The 14573-nt window shown below is 35.0% G+C and overlaps 2 protein-coding genes and 1 long non-coding RNA gene across 4 annotated transcripts; all 3 read left to right on the forward strand.

The window, feature by feature from the left end:
* The first annotated feature begins 549 nt into the window (after window positions 1–549).
* Window positions 550–8054, forward strand: LOC128683646 (tissue alpha-L-fucosidase-like). Its single transcript, XM_053769487.2, has 7 exons — window positions 550–859; window positions 3765–3900; window positions 4158–4624; window positions 4919–5059; window positions 5161–5516; window positions 5841–5925; window positions 7247–8054. The coding sequence occupies exons 1-7, from the start codon at window positions 610–612 to the stop codon at window positions 7384–7386; spliced, it is 1575 nt and encodes a 524-aa protein (XP_053625462.1). The 5' UTR covers window positions 550–609; the 3' UTR covers window positions 7387–8054.
* LOC128683647 (uncharacterized) lies at window positions 866–3063 on the forward strand. Of its 2 annotated transcripts, none has more exons than XR_008406314.1 (2): window positions 866–2507; window positions 2877–3063. It is a non-coding gene; the product is annotated as an uncharacterized LOC128683647 (long non-coding RNA). The 2 variants fall into 2 exon arrangements; XR_008406313.1 differs by having other exon boundaries at window positions 866–1479.
* Window positions 8055–9378: 1324 nt separating the features above from the next.
* On the forward strand, window positions 9379–13776 carry LOC128683820 (tissue alpha-L-fucosidase-like). Its single transcript, XM_053769783.1, has 7 exons — window positions 9379–9697; window positions 11000–11138; window positions 11375–11841; window positions 11981–12121; window positions 12231–12586; window positions 13084–13168; window positions 13463–13776. Exons 1-7 carry the CDS (start codon window positions 9502–9504, stop codon window positions 13621–13623), a joined length of 1545 nt encoding a protein of 514 aa, XP_053625758.1. The 5' UTR covers window positions 9379–9501; the 3' UTR covers window positions 13624–13776.
* The last annotated feature ends 797 nt before the right edge of the window (window positions 13777–14573 follow it).

Raw genomic sequence — 14573 nt, forward strand, 5'->3', positions numbered from 1 at the left:
TATAGATTTTTCGGAAGGTTTCCAATGGAGAAATTTCCGAATACTTACTATTTATACACTACTAGATAAAGAGATTAATAACTTAAAAATGTTCGTCAATGTCATATATCATACTTGCGGCCCGTCCCGACTTCGCTCGGGTAGAAACAATAATTTATACACCTAAACCTTCTTCGAGAATCATAATATCTATTGATGAAAACCGCATAAAAATCCGTGCAGTTGTTTTTGTATTTATCGCGAACAGACAAACGCAGCAAAGGACTTTATTTTATATTATGTACCTAAGGATTAGTAAATATAGGTATTTCATTTTCTAGTAATTAATTATGTTTATTATTATAACATTTTTTTTTTTTAAATATGTTGACCTTACAAAAGTAAAGTTCTTTTCCCAACATATTTGTTAAGAGCTTAGGTGGAGTTGGCAACACTGAGTCTCACAGACTCGAGTAAGACTCCAATGAATAAGAATCGACTCGTTGAGTCGAGTCGATAGAATCTGCAGTCTGAAATCTGATTGTTTGTCAGCCTGTCAAATGCTGTCGCTGTCAGTCAGTACTGGTCAGTACTTTATCGCCTGAGTAGATAGTTGCATGTGTCTAATTCATGAAATATATTTCATTTCTATTTTTATTCAAAGGAATAGATGAAATGAAAAAAATGATAGCAATATTTCTATTGCTATGTGTGACTGTGGCTAGCGGCAATGAAAAGAGGTATAAACCTGAGTGGAGCGACTTGGACACCCGGCCTTTGCCGGAATGGTACGATAAAGCCAAAATAGGGATATTTATACATTGGGGCGTTTATTCTGTTCCAAGTTTTCATTCCGAATGGTTTTGGGACATGTGGAGAGGTAAGCGGCATCAACACATATAATAATATAGAACCGAATCCGCATACAAAATTCTTGCGGCGCGCTTTGTTTAAATTAAAAGCTTTACTTTACACCAAACAGTCGAATTCTAATTCTATTATTTGGCGGTCGATCGACCACCAAATTGATGTTTTTTTTTATTATCGAAGCCAATTTGCAGTTGGTCGCTACGTTCTTTACTGTTTAACCGGAGGAAATAGGTATGGCGACGGTCACAAGGACCGTACAGCCGGAACAGTAACAGCTAGGTAGGTAACTACCACTATTTATTACATTGGTGGCACCAATGCCTGCCACGGGCAGTGGCCTATTCTGCTGGTTGGACAGCGTGGTGAATGAGCATTTCGCTCGCACGGTGTAATGCAACCTTTGTCGCGCAGACTAGTGTTGCGGCGCGATAGTCTATTATCGATAGCGTTTCGATGGACTGGAATCAAGGTGTAAAAACTACCTCAGATACACAATGCCCCACATCAGAAGTGCGGCTTAACTATTTTTGAGTAGGTAGTTACCTACTTACGCAAAATCTGCTAAAATCGTGAGTGTGGATAATATTCTTCAAAAAATTAAGTGTCAAAGCAGATCATCATTGGAAGTTGGTAAGTCAATTGAATTCACTACTTACACTACATTGCATTGCTCTTGTCATGGCGTTTTGCAGTCCAGCCATGAGGTACCTAAGTACCTATTGCCTGGCTTTTCCGAGATTGTTTTATCTATTTGGGGTATACAAATTTACTGTCATGCCCACATGCGTCCACTCAAAACTTATTTTTGTTAATATCTCGCGATGAAATCTATACTACATTTTAAGTTAATCTATCTGCTATACAACTGTGAAAACCGCATCAAATTAGTTTTTGCGTGATACATACAGACAGACAAAAATTAAAAATATTTTGGCTTTTATTAATCCCACAAAAAGACCCTACCCTATACCTACATAGGTAATTACCTATTTATATTTCTGTAATATCCTATTTACAGACAGCCCTACAGCTTTGTTATAATTATACATATAGATTGCCAACATAGGTACGTACCTACGTAGATGAAAATAACCGAATTCTCGGCCATCATTTAAAAATGAAAATCTGTTATTAAAAATAGGAAAACCTACAATATTAGCAGGACCCGTAGCGTATTCTATTGGTAACAAATTAATCTAGACTTTAATTACCCTACCTAAAAGAACCATTTTATGTTGAAGAGTTAATTGTTTACATTTTTGAGTGTTAGTTCACATATCGTTTATTTGTTGCTCAGTAAATATTAATAAACATTGGATTGAATACACTGTTTGGATCGATCGATAAAATCAAACAACGGATTCCATAGTGGATAATTTTCATTGTCAATTCAATTTTAATTTTTCATCATTTGGCACAATTGCCGCACTAAATACCTACCTCTATGTCTGCAGATTGTTGCAGATTTGGTCAAAATTTAACAATTAAACTAGACATTTAGGTATAAAACCAAACTCTTGTGGAATAAAACCAAACGATATTCTCACAACTCGGCGCAAAATCAATAAAAATACTCAAATATTTAGTTCGCCACTTGTAGAGGATCATATCGAACAATTATGCAACTGGTCAAGTAACAATGCTGGTGATTAGATAAGGTTAGTGCAAGTTAGTAAAATAATTCGATTTTGGCTTGCCACTGGGATAAATCTATTTATAACTTGCTAGCTTTTCCCCGAGGCTTCTTTCTCTGACTTTCACCCTCCATATGTAATACCCGATAGTAATCATTGAACGGGGATCTTTAACTAAATGGATACCACAACTCATCAAAATCGGTGCAGCGGTTTAGCCGTATAAGCGGAACGGGTAGAAGGATAGATAGACAGATTTTCGCATTTATAATATTTGCTTAGGTATGTTTTGCATAGTCTACGCGTGAACTTTTCTTTATTTTATTACACGTGTTATCAAAACCACTAACGAGAATGCAATCGAGTTAATTTGGCGTTACGTTTATTTTACAGGTCAAATGAGAAATGAATCGTAGATTACGCGCTTATTGCTGAATGACCGTGCGGGCGCGATGTAAATATCAAGAAAGGCTACGTCACACCTGCAGGCGCACGCCATTCCGGCCCGGCATAATATTCAGTAAATATAATACCTGTAATTGAAATCAAAGCATGTAATAAAGCCTATTTTAATAAATGATTCCTGACTACTTATTTCACGCTTACTATAATACCTAAGTAGATTTAGGTAGTGTGTGTTGTAAAAAACTTAAGTCGGAAGTCTAAATATTCTGACTCGACTGTTCGATATGTTGGTTATACTCAAGCTCCCGTAATAGACTGGATGTCAGTATAAGAGCTCGATTCTATTGTGTACTCGAGTCTGATAGGGCTGGTGTAAAATGTATGATAGGCTGGTAGCACATTAGGATTCAGTCGAAAATCCAACGTCACTATATCCTACAGTTACTAGAAGCGGGCATTACTAGGCCGAAACAAGAAGTGGTCAAAAACAGAATTATTCATATCCAGAAGAGGACGTCAGAAGAAGTTGTCATAGACCGCCTAAACGTTATGAGTGTTTATAAGTTTGTGTGGATGTTTGTGACGCAATAACTTAAAAAGCAAATTATACAAATCGCAACCATCGATATAAGTCTGCAGAAGCATGTTTTGTCGAACTCTTTGAATCTTGCGAAATATGCAGATCGGTTATTGCTTAAGTTTTTTTCGCAAAATAATTTTATTTATTCTTTAATTGAATTATTTAATTTACTGTTACTTGTATATCGAGCACAAAGGAAGAAATGGTGAGATTTGATTTGGTCCTCTCACTCTTGAACATAATTTATCCCGATCAAAATATTGTTACGTTTAATGAAACCATTTTAAACATTTCAGACAAAAAGGAAATTCAAAATTTCATGCAGAGAAACTATCCTCCCTATTTTACGTATCAAGAATTTGCCCCAATGTTCACAGCAGAATTTTTCTCTCCTGAACAATTTGCTGAACTATTCTATGCATCAGGAGCTAAGTGAGTGTTTATATAATTAAGAACATTTAGGGCCTGTTTTACCACTTTTTGATAATAGATCGTATTGTAATGTGCCATTTACCCTTGTAGGTACTTTGTAAAATATAATTTTTAACGCTATTTGTTCAATATTTTAGGGGTCCGGATCTAATAAAATCTCGGACGTTGTTCTCCAGTTTTGTCATTTAGTAGTTCCCCGACATTCATCATCATCAGTTAATCAGCACAGCGTTTGAATTAGAATGTTTTAATTTCAGGTACGTTGTTTTAACAAGTAAACACCACGAGGGTTTCACTTTGTTTCCGTCATCACGATCATACAGCTGGAACTCAGTAGATGTTGGCCCCCATCGAGATTTAGTGGGCGAGTTGGCATGGAACGTCAGAACTAAGGGCTTAAAATTTGGTGTCTACCACTCCTTGTACGAATGGTTCAATCCAATATATTTACAGGATAAGGACGAAGGATTTCTTACTCGAGATTATGTTGACAATAAACTATGGCCCGATATAAAACAGTTAATAAATAGTTATAAGCCGTCAGTTTTCTGGTCAGACGGAGATTGGGAAGCTGACGACAGTTATTGGAACTCCACTGGATTATTGGCCTATTTGTACAACGACAGTCCTGTGAAGGACGAAATCGTCGTCAATGATAGATGGGGCCGCGGTACTGCTTGTAAACACGGAGATTTTTATAATTGTGCCGATAGGTATAACCCTGGTAAGTTTTTGTCGAATTCTACTGCGACATGCGTTTACTTATCATAATTTCTTTTAATTCTCACATATATACCTTAACCGTGTTTGCCTAGACTGTCCGATATCATTTTATTGATAATGAAAATACGGGTCATTCACATTGTGATTATCGATGGAAACTTTGACGTATATAGCTTCATTCTTGGAAGACTTTTTTTAAACCGATTTTTCATTAATGTCTATTTTTAACATTGAAATCAAATTATAATTTTCATTGAAAATGTTGACATTTCAACTTTTCACTTTGGTTCTTTAGGTCATTTGGTCAGACATAAATGGGAAAATGCGTTTACTTTGGACAAGAAATCCTGGGGATACCGGCGGGACATGAACGTGGCAGATGTCATGACTATACAACAATTAATCAAAGAAGTCGTGTCCACTGTTAGCTGTGGAGGTAACATGGGTTGAAATACCTTTCATTTTATTAAACAAATAGTGCACCTTTGATCTCGGAAGAAGGCCCATCTCTCGTTTAATATTTTATTTATGTTTTAGGCAATGCTCTCATAAACGTTGGCCCTACGAAAGAAGGGACTATAGCGCCAATATTCCAAGAAAGACTGCTAGCTCTCGGAGACTGGCTGAAAGTGAATGGAGAAGCTATATACTCCTCATCGCCCTGGGTCCAACAAAACGACACCAAAGCTGGCGATGTTTGGTACACATGTACTAAAGCTAATTATGATGCTTTGAGACCAGTACGAAAACCTAATGTGAAGGATAATGTCATCGCCATTTACGTCATATTTTTAAAATGGCCGCAAAACAATGTCTTAAAATTACACTACATTACGCCTTATCTTAGTGTTAAATTTAAGATCTCACTATTAGGCTACGATGGATACTTGCAGGTAAGTGACACTTCAGTTCCTATGTAGGTACTTACTGGTTAGGATTTATCTGTGTCAATTGTGTTTATTTCTATACTAGGTACTAGGTAGCTTAAAGGCCATGAGCCCAATCATATACATCACTATTAACAATGGTCAAAGTGTTGTCCAGACCGTAATTCGAAGAAAATCGCAATTAGAAAAAAATTAGCGGAAGTCTGAAAAGATCCTTCACTTCCATCTTACATAAAATAAAAAGCATTTTTTTCGGAACCCGCGCTGCCTGAGTTCAACTCGCACTTGACCGATTGACCATTGGTACAAAGACGATTTTTTTATTTTCAGTGGAAGACTCAAAATGGGGAGACGGCGATTGTACTGCCAGATAAAGCCGAGCTTTCCAGTGATTACGCTTGGACTCTGAAAATTAGTAAATACAATAACTTTAATTACAAGATTAACAGAATTTAAGATTTATTTTTTAGGATTCACAGCATTATAGATTATAATATCTATATACATGTATATAGATATTATATGGGTAATATTACAGTTAAAATAAGGCTAATTAATGATTCACTGGGATGTGAATTAAGCATCAGTTCGTAGCGACCCAAAAACCAGACCAGCGATAATTATACCGATTAATAATCATAATGATATTCGGGTAAATACATTAACGTAATGCAACGTAACTGGCAAATAGACGCAATGTAATACTTATATGTATAATGTAAATATTAGCATGTACCTATTTTTTTATTCTGTAATTTCCAGTATACCAATTCTGGCTGTTGTATTTTATTGTGACACCTTGTCTACTTGCTTGATTTCTCAATATATTAGTTTTAATTGACTTTCTGTTTTATTTCTATTTTTTCTTTCATTATACTTATGTATATGTATACTTGTTTCTTAGCTGTCTTTCTAAATATAAATAAATTAAAAAAAAATAGTTTGAGTAGATTATATCACGATGAATCGAGCAAATTTATTTAATTGTTACGTAACTAACATTTTATTATTTTCTTTTAGATTAGATGTGTATTTTATTATTATTTTTATATTTGTATTTTGAATAAATAAATCATTCATTCATCTTTAAATATTCATTCCCTTCAGAAGTTATAAAGCCAGTGCTATGAATAGACTCGTCGTCCTAAGGAATTTGATGACATCCCATTGCCATGTTGTTGGAAACACTTGTTAAAATATCAAATTTTACTCAACAATCTTCATGATGGATCGGAAAGTGGCCTATTCAGAGCACGGTAATCATAATCCCAGCCTTCCTTCTTCACCAGGATCATGGGGCTCGAATACATTATTCCCGTATGATATATACCAATATAATCTTCCGTTAGATTATAAGACACTGAGGATTTATTTACCTACATATTTACCTCGAAAATGTGACTTTCAGCAATTTTCAAGAAATTTGAAAATTTAATAGTTACTCAGTGAAATTCTTTACAAACAGTGGTATGTACCTGAATTAGGTATGAAGATAAGTTTGTTTTATTTTTCTATACAAGGTCACTCGAAGTAGTTCCCCGTTCGAAGTAGTAGACATTCAAATAGAATAGTTTTTATTGAAATAGGTTCCTACTTCATGGGAACATCTTTATTTATTTTATTTATTACTCGAAGTATTACTTAGTGAAGTACCTAATAATTAAGTATTTCAAAGTAAAATAGCTCAAGACCCCTTTAAGCATGTTGAGGTCCTGGCTAATGTCACCATTTTTCAGATGATGAGGCTGATGACTTGGACAATGATTTGGTGCGGATTAGATGGGGGACACCGGGAGCCAGGGCGGCTGCCGACCAAGGGAGGCAACCCTTAGTGTCCTCTGAAGATTATTTTAGAAAAACGGCTAGTCTCACGTAAGGAGAGCAGTGACACGACTATTAACGCTTTCACGAATACTAAACGAGAGAAAATAAGTTTTCTCGTTTAGTTATTATTAAAACGTGTGTAGATAGACGTTAAAGTGTCAGTTTAAAATTACTGGGTACCCGTCATAACGGCTGGCTGTCAGTTTGAAGATTTCATTCGTGCGACAGCACTCTTGGGGCGAATACCTATCTACCTACTCGAATCGAAGTGTCTTTGTGAGCAATATCATTTTTTATATTTCTATTCATTACAAAAATCGATTGGGCACATACCTACTTATTTTGATTCATTAATCATTTATGAGAATGGTTAATCTTACAATGAAGTTGAAAATGACAGAGACAAATCATACTTTTGCTTAAAGTATGCTTTGACTTTTTTATGAAAAAGTAATAGGATTACTAAGTAGCTAACCAAAAACAATTTATTAGTCTGTTCACCAAAATGAAATCAAAATAAGTTTGAACCAAATAAATTTATCTCCGCGATCATAGGTTATCTGTCTAACAGCATACACAATCCAGTGGATTGCCGTGGCTTGAATTAGATGATAATTTCGATAAACACAACATGTGAATAGATTTAACGTGTGGTTAACCGAGCGGGAAATCGGAGTGATGAATAAATTTCAACAATAATAAAGATATATCAAAACATGCACAAAGTTGTTTTATTAGAGGCCCATTTCGCTTTCGTTCGGGTAAAAACGTAATAAATTATACATCTAAACTTTGCGCAGGAATCACACTATCTATTGGTTAAAACCGCATGAAAGTCCTCTACCCCGTCTGTTTGTATGTTCGCTTTAAACTCAAAAACGACTGCTCAGATTTTCCTGCGATTTTCACCAATAGATAATGTGACTCCTGAGGAAGGAATGTGTATATTTTATTGTGTATTTACCCGATCGAAGCCGGGACAGGCCGCTAGTTATAAAATTGATCAATTAGAGTGACATTTGATTATCGTGTTTTATTATATGAATGTAAAGTAATGAATTACATTTTACACAAGCAAGCAACTACCATTTAGGTAAGTAGGTAACGCGTAACAATTAATACCTAATATCTCGACATTATTAATTACATTTTTCTTCGTCAAACTGTACCATAGATTAACAAAAAGAAAAAAAACTTATTGTACGACTGTACCTGCACTTATTACTGGTTTAAAAGTCACTCAAATTGTGATATCAAATTGACCTGTAACTTATGATATAAAAATTATAGGCAATGTACCTAATAAAGTTATTAAACAACTTTGTTGTTGATCTCATTAACTATCATTCTTAAACTAAAAAAAGATAGTAGGTAGTTCAGAGCAAGATTACTTACTAACCTTCCTTAGGAATCATACTATCTATTTTATCCGTCCGGTAGTTTGAGTTTATCGCGTTTTTTCAGACAGACTGACGCGACTTTTTAGACCGAGACGAGAGGACTTCTTTTTATACCTACCTAGCGGTCAGTCAGTGTAATTATACATATACACCTAAGACTTCCTCAGGAACCACACTATATATTGGTCAGATAAAAATCATTCTGGTAGTTTAAGTACCTAGGTATATCCCGTTATATATAGACGCGACAGAGGTATATATCTATTTCTCTAAGACGTATAGACCAATACGTCTTAGAGAAATAGGTTTCTTGACAGACGGACAACGAAGTATGTACCTAATGCTTAAATGGTTCAGTTTTTACCTTCAGAAGTAAGGTAACCCTTAAAATGTGTGACGGCACCCCGCGGCGTAAGTTAAGCTTACATTTATATGAATTGAATGATAGAAAAAATATTCTAAAACTATCGATAGTTTCACTATCGTTAGGTATTTGGCCTCAACATTCAGTTAGGATATCGATAGGGTTATCGATACGATTTATTTTTCGATGATATCGACTATTGCCATTAATAAATAGTACACTTATTGATTTTAATCGATAATTCGACGATCGATATTGGCAGACCTGCATCACTAGACTCAACTCATTTAAACTGCACTGCACTCTTTCAGTATTTCAACGACTGCGTCGATATTGTATGTGTCCTAATTCTAATGGGATTTTATTGATACTTTGTGTATGAAAGAATAAATGAAACAAAAACATGATGGCAATATTTCTATTGCTATGTGTGACTGTGGCTAGCGGCAATGAAAAGAGGTATAAACCTGAGTGGAGCGACTTGGACACCCGGCCTTTGCCGGAATGGTACGATAAAGCTAAAATAGGAATAATTTTGCATTGGGGCGTTTATTCTGTTCCGAGTTTTCATTCCGAATGGTTTTGGCACTATTGGAAAGGTAAGCAATATTCAATGATCAGTTTGAGCCTGCGACAGTCTCTTTCAAACAGTTTGTTAACTAGGTACCTACAGAGATTTTGACATGGCTAAAATATACCACTTCATATCCTCCTGTGCAATTTTGGACATAATTAAGCTAGATGTCCCATCTAGCTTAATTGTTGGCGCCTAAATCGGAACATGAACTTATGCAATAAGTATTGTAATTAATTCTTCTTTCTTTTCAAATATGTTATTGCTAAACACCTGGTGTTTGATTATATTCAAGACGCCTAAAGGCATCTGACATGATTTTTACGACAAGTACCAGCCGACATCTTGGCAATTTGTCGTATCGTGTCACATACACACTAGTGAACTATAAACTGTAACTGTATTTATGTTTTCCTTAACTGGAAGTAAATATAATGGTCTATGACAACAAGAGTTACATTGGTATACAGACTCATCTCAGGCGGACGGTCTTAACCAATGGGCCGCCACTCATTCACATTCAATCATTCTTCATTGTACCTATAATATAACTTATTTAAACAGAATTGCGTTATACTTTATTCAACAGTCAACAAAACTGATGTTGTTGCGTAGGTGCAGGCCTATCGGCTTTTTGTATCGTTGTTTAAAAAAAAGTGTAGAACAATGTAACTATGTAGCGACTCAACATTTAGATCGTTGTTACATAGGTAGGTACAGATTTTTCTTTTTGTCCAGTATTACAAAATGTGTAACATGACTACGAATTTACATTGCGATTTAACCATCCAAATAGAATATCCGATATAGGATATTTATATAGAACTAGCTGTGCCCCGGGGTGTCGCTCCCGTGGGAATTTCGGGATAAATAGTACCCTATGTGTTATTCCAGGTTATTTTCTACCCGTGTGTACCAAATTTCATAAAAATCAGTCCAGTAGATAATGCGTGAAGAGGTAACAAACAAACTTACTTTCGCATTTATAATATTAGTTAGGATTGGAACATCTTATATCGATTGATTAAACTCCTATAGAGTGTTCATCATCAGCTTCTTGCTCCGATTTTTACGATTTCGAGAAGAATACTACGGATTTTCATATTCAATAGTGACAGATGTTATCAAGAGATTTTTTTTTTTTGTCTTGATCTACTACGATAAATCATAAGGATTTCAAAAGGTATAAGTAATATAAGTATATCATTCTGTCGAAAAGCCCTTTATCTCTTTTCAGTGGACATGAAAGCGGGTTTTTTAATTTTTTTAAATAAATAAACCTACTCGTTGCGTCAACAAATGATACAACCATTGTAAACTATTTCAGATGGTAATGATTATATTAGGGGTTTCATGCAAAATAATTATCCTCCCGGTTTTACTTATCAAGAATTTGCTCGAAGTTTCAAAGCAGAGTTTTTCTCTCCTGACCACTTTGCTGAGCTATTTTATGAATCAGGAGCCAAGTGAGTTTGTTTTATTTACGAATTCTATCTATACTTAACTTATATTACTTATGATAATAAGTATTTTATTATATATAAATTATGAAAATTTTATTTTACGAATTAAATTTTGTCATTGTTCGATCCTCCTCTCTATTAACAGGTGAAAATGATAATATTATTTGATTAGTACAAAGTACCCTTTTAACAACATTAAACACACTTAGGCATTGAAGTCAAATATGTAATAATTTCAGATACGTAATTTTAACAAGTAAGCACCACGAGGGCTACGCTTTGTTTCCTTCAACACGATCATACAGCTGGAACTCAGTAGATGTTGGCCCGCATCAAGACTTGGTGGGCGAACTGGCGTACAGCGTCAGAGCTAAGGGCTTAAAATTTGGCGTCTACCACTCTTTATATGAATGGTTCAATCCAATATATTTGAAGGATAAAAGAGCAGGATTCCTTACTCGAGATTATGTTGAAAACAAAATATGGCCCGATGTTATACAGCTAATAAATAATTATAAGCCGTCGGTGTTTTGGTCAGACGGAGATGGGGAAGCTACGGACAGTTATTGGAACTCCACTGGATTATTGGCCTATTTGTACAACGACAGTCCTGTGAAGGACGAAATCGTCGTCAATGATAGATGGGGCCGCGGTACTGCTTGTAAACACGGAGATTTTTATAATTGTGATGATAGGTATAACCCTCGTAAGTTTCAGTCGAAGAATTCTTTTAATATTTTCGTGTTCTGTACTTTTATCATCAAGTTAACTTCAAAACCCAGCACAACTTTATTCATAAATAAATTTAAGCTACTTACTTACATATATGTTTGGTGTTTCTTTAGTTAAATTGATGACACATAAATGGGAAAATGCGTTTTCTATGGACAAGAAATCCTGGGGATACCGGCGAGACATGAAGCTGGAAGATGTCATGACTATTCAACAATTAATCAAAGAAGTTGTATCCACTGTTAGCTGTGGAGGTAATATGGGTTGAAATACCTTTCATTTTATTAAACAAATATATAGTGCTCCGTTTTTCGATCCCTTTAGAAGACCTATCTATTGTTCAATATTTTATTTATGTTTTAGGTAATGCTCTCGTAAACGTTGGCCCTACGAAAGAAGGAACTATAGCGCCAATATTCCAAGAAAGACTGCTAGCTCTCGGAGATTGGCTGAAAGTGAATGGAGAAGCTATATTCTCCTCATCGCCCTGGGTTGAACAAAACGACACCAAAGCTAGCGATGTTTGGTATACCTGTACTAAAGATAATTATGATGCTTTGAAACCAGTACGAAAACCCACCTTAAAGGATAATATGATCGCCATTTACGCCATATTTTTAAAATGGCCGCAAAACAATGTCTTGAAATTACACTACATTACGCCTTATCTTAGTGACACATTTAAGATTTCAATGTTAGGCTATGACAGATACTTGCAGGTAAGTGACACTTCAATACATTGCATAAGTAGTACCTACCTTAAACCTAGTTATTTTAGGATTTATCTTGTGTTTATTTGGATACTGCTTACCTATTTACATATAACCCATGAGTATGTTAATTGCTTCACATTCATATCTAAGAATGTAAAGTCACGAGTCATGAGCCGGGCAAATACTGACCGTAAACGTAACCCATCTCTTTTCACATTACATGACGATAAATATAAAATGATGCACGCACCAAATTATCATGACCGAGATTTGTAAAAAAACGCGCCTAGTGAAAATTTTCTCAGGCGCGTTTTTATTACGACACTACGACACACATTGTATATTTTACAGTTTTATTACCGTATCTCAAAATGTAAAATCGGCACCTTTATATGATCACTTTCTTGTCTGTTTGTTAAGAACCTTTTTACCAAATCGATACTAAGGGTTTTAATCTTAACATTTTTTTTTACCAAATGTTAACTCACTTTATCTATTTTCAGTGGAAGGTCCAAAATGGGGAAACTGCGATTGTACTGCCGAATAAAGCCATACTGACTTCTGATTATGCTTGGACTTTAAAATTTAGTAAATACGATAATTTTAATTAAAAGCATATCCAGTACTGTCACAATACCTAAGTACTTACCTATAATATAAGTGTTCACAATTAAAGGACACGTGAGCATTTTAATCTTCAGCGCGACTGTGAAGAAAATTATTCTTCTGTGTCACACTAATACGACAGACAGAGAGTCCACACCTTTCATGACTAACATGACCAATGATATCTGTGCACTCGATTTTATTAAAGTATAGTTATTTGGTTCATCCCCTAAATGTACATTGCGTTATGACTTGACTAATATCGCCATTTTTCAGATATCGCTGAGGAGTTGAATGACCAATCAGTGCAGTCTTTTGAATCACAGACTAGAGCGGGGACAAGATCTGACCTCACCTCGGTACCATCGGAAGCCAGTGCGTCTGTGGACCAAGTGAGGCAGTCCTTAGACTCCTCTGAAGAAGATATTCATATGTAGTCATCTTTTATATACACCGTACGTTATGTATTAATGATATAAGTTGCGTAGAAAAAATAAAAACAAATAGCTACATATCTAAGATCCGAAGAATATAATCATCAGAGATTTTTTTTTAATTTTGGAATAAAAAATATCTTTTATTCTCTTAAATTATTTTTTCTTATAATAGGCCTATTAATCATCGTGATTGACACAGCATGTCTTGTGAGCAATATCGTTGTTTTTATCTTTCTGTTTAATTCATTATTTGGTTTCATTGTTTTTTAGATTATATTTTTGACAAAATTTAACCAAAATAAGAGACTATAAGCACTTTATTTTCAAAAATTAAATTTGCCGTGCAAATCTGATAATGGTGATACTGTAACTCCTTATCCACCGAATTTTTACATTATTTTTTCTACTTATACTTTAAATTCTTATTTTTTATTCCACTTATACAGGCCCAGCTGAAAATCAGGCTGTGGCTCATGCCGCAGCATATAGCTGAGCTACCTTGTCTGCTTTGATTTTCGAATTTTAGGTAAATTTTAGCATAATATAAATAATAAATAAATATATACGGACAAATCACACAGATTGAGCTAGCCCCAAGGTAAGTTCGTGACTTGTGTTATGGGATACTAACTCAACGATACTATATTTTATAACAAATACATATATAGATAAACATCTAAGACCCGGCCAATCAGAAAAACGTCATTTTCCATCATGACCCGACCAGGGCTCGAACCTGACACCTCTCGGTTCAGAGCCAAGCACTTTACCACTGCGCCATCGAGGTCGTCATAATAAACATAATATGTAAACATAATAATGTAAATGTGTTTTGTTTAGCCGAATAAAGTTTTTCTTTCTAAGGGAAACCATCCAGAAGTGGAGGAGGTGATAAATGGACCAACATTCCAAAAATTCTCATAACCTCCTTAGATGATCTTAGGATTTCT

The sequence above is a fragment of the Plodia interpunctella genome, chromosome 3 (assembly GCF_027563975.2).
Source record: "Plodia interpunctella isolate USDA-ARS_2022_Savannah chromosome 3, ilPloInte3.2, whole genome shotgun sequence".
Taxonomy (NCBI): domain Eukaryota; kingdom Metazoa; phylum Arthropoda; class Insecta; order Lepidoptera; family Pyralidae; genus Plodia; species Plodia interpunctella.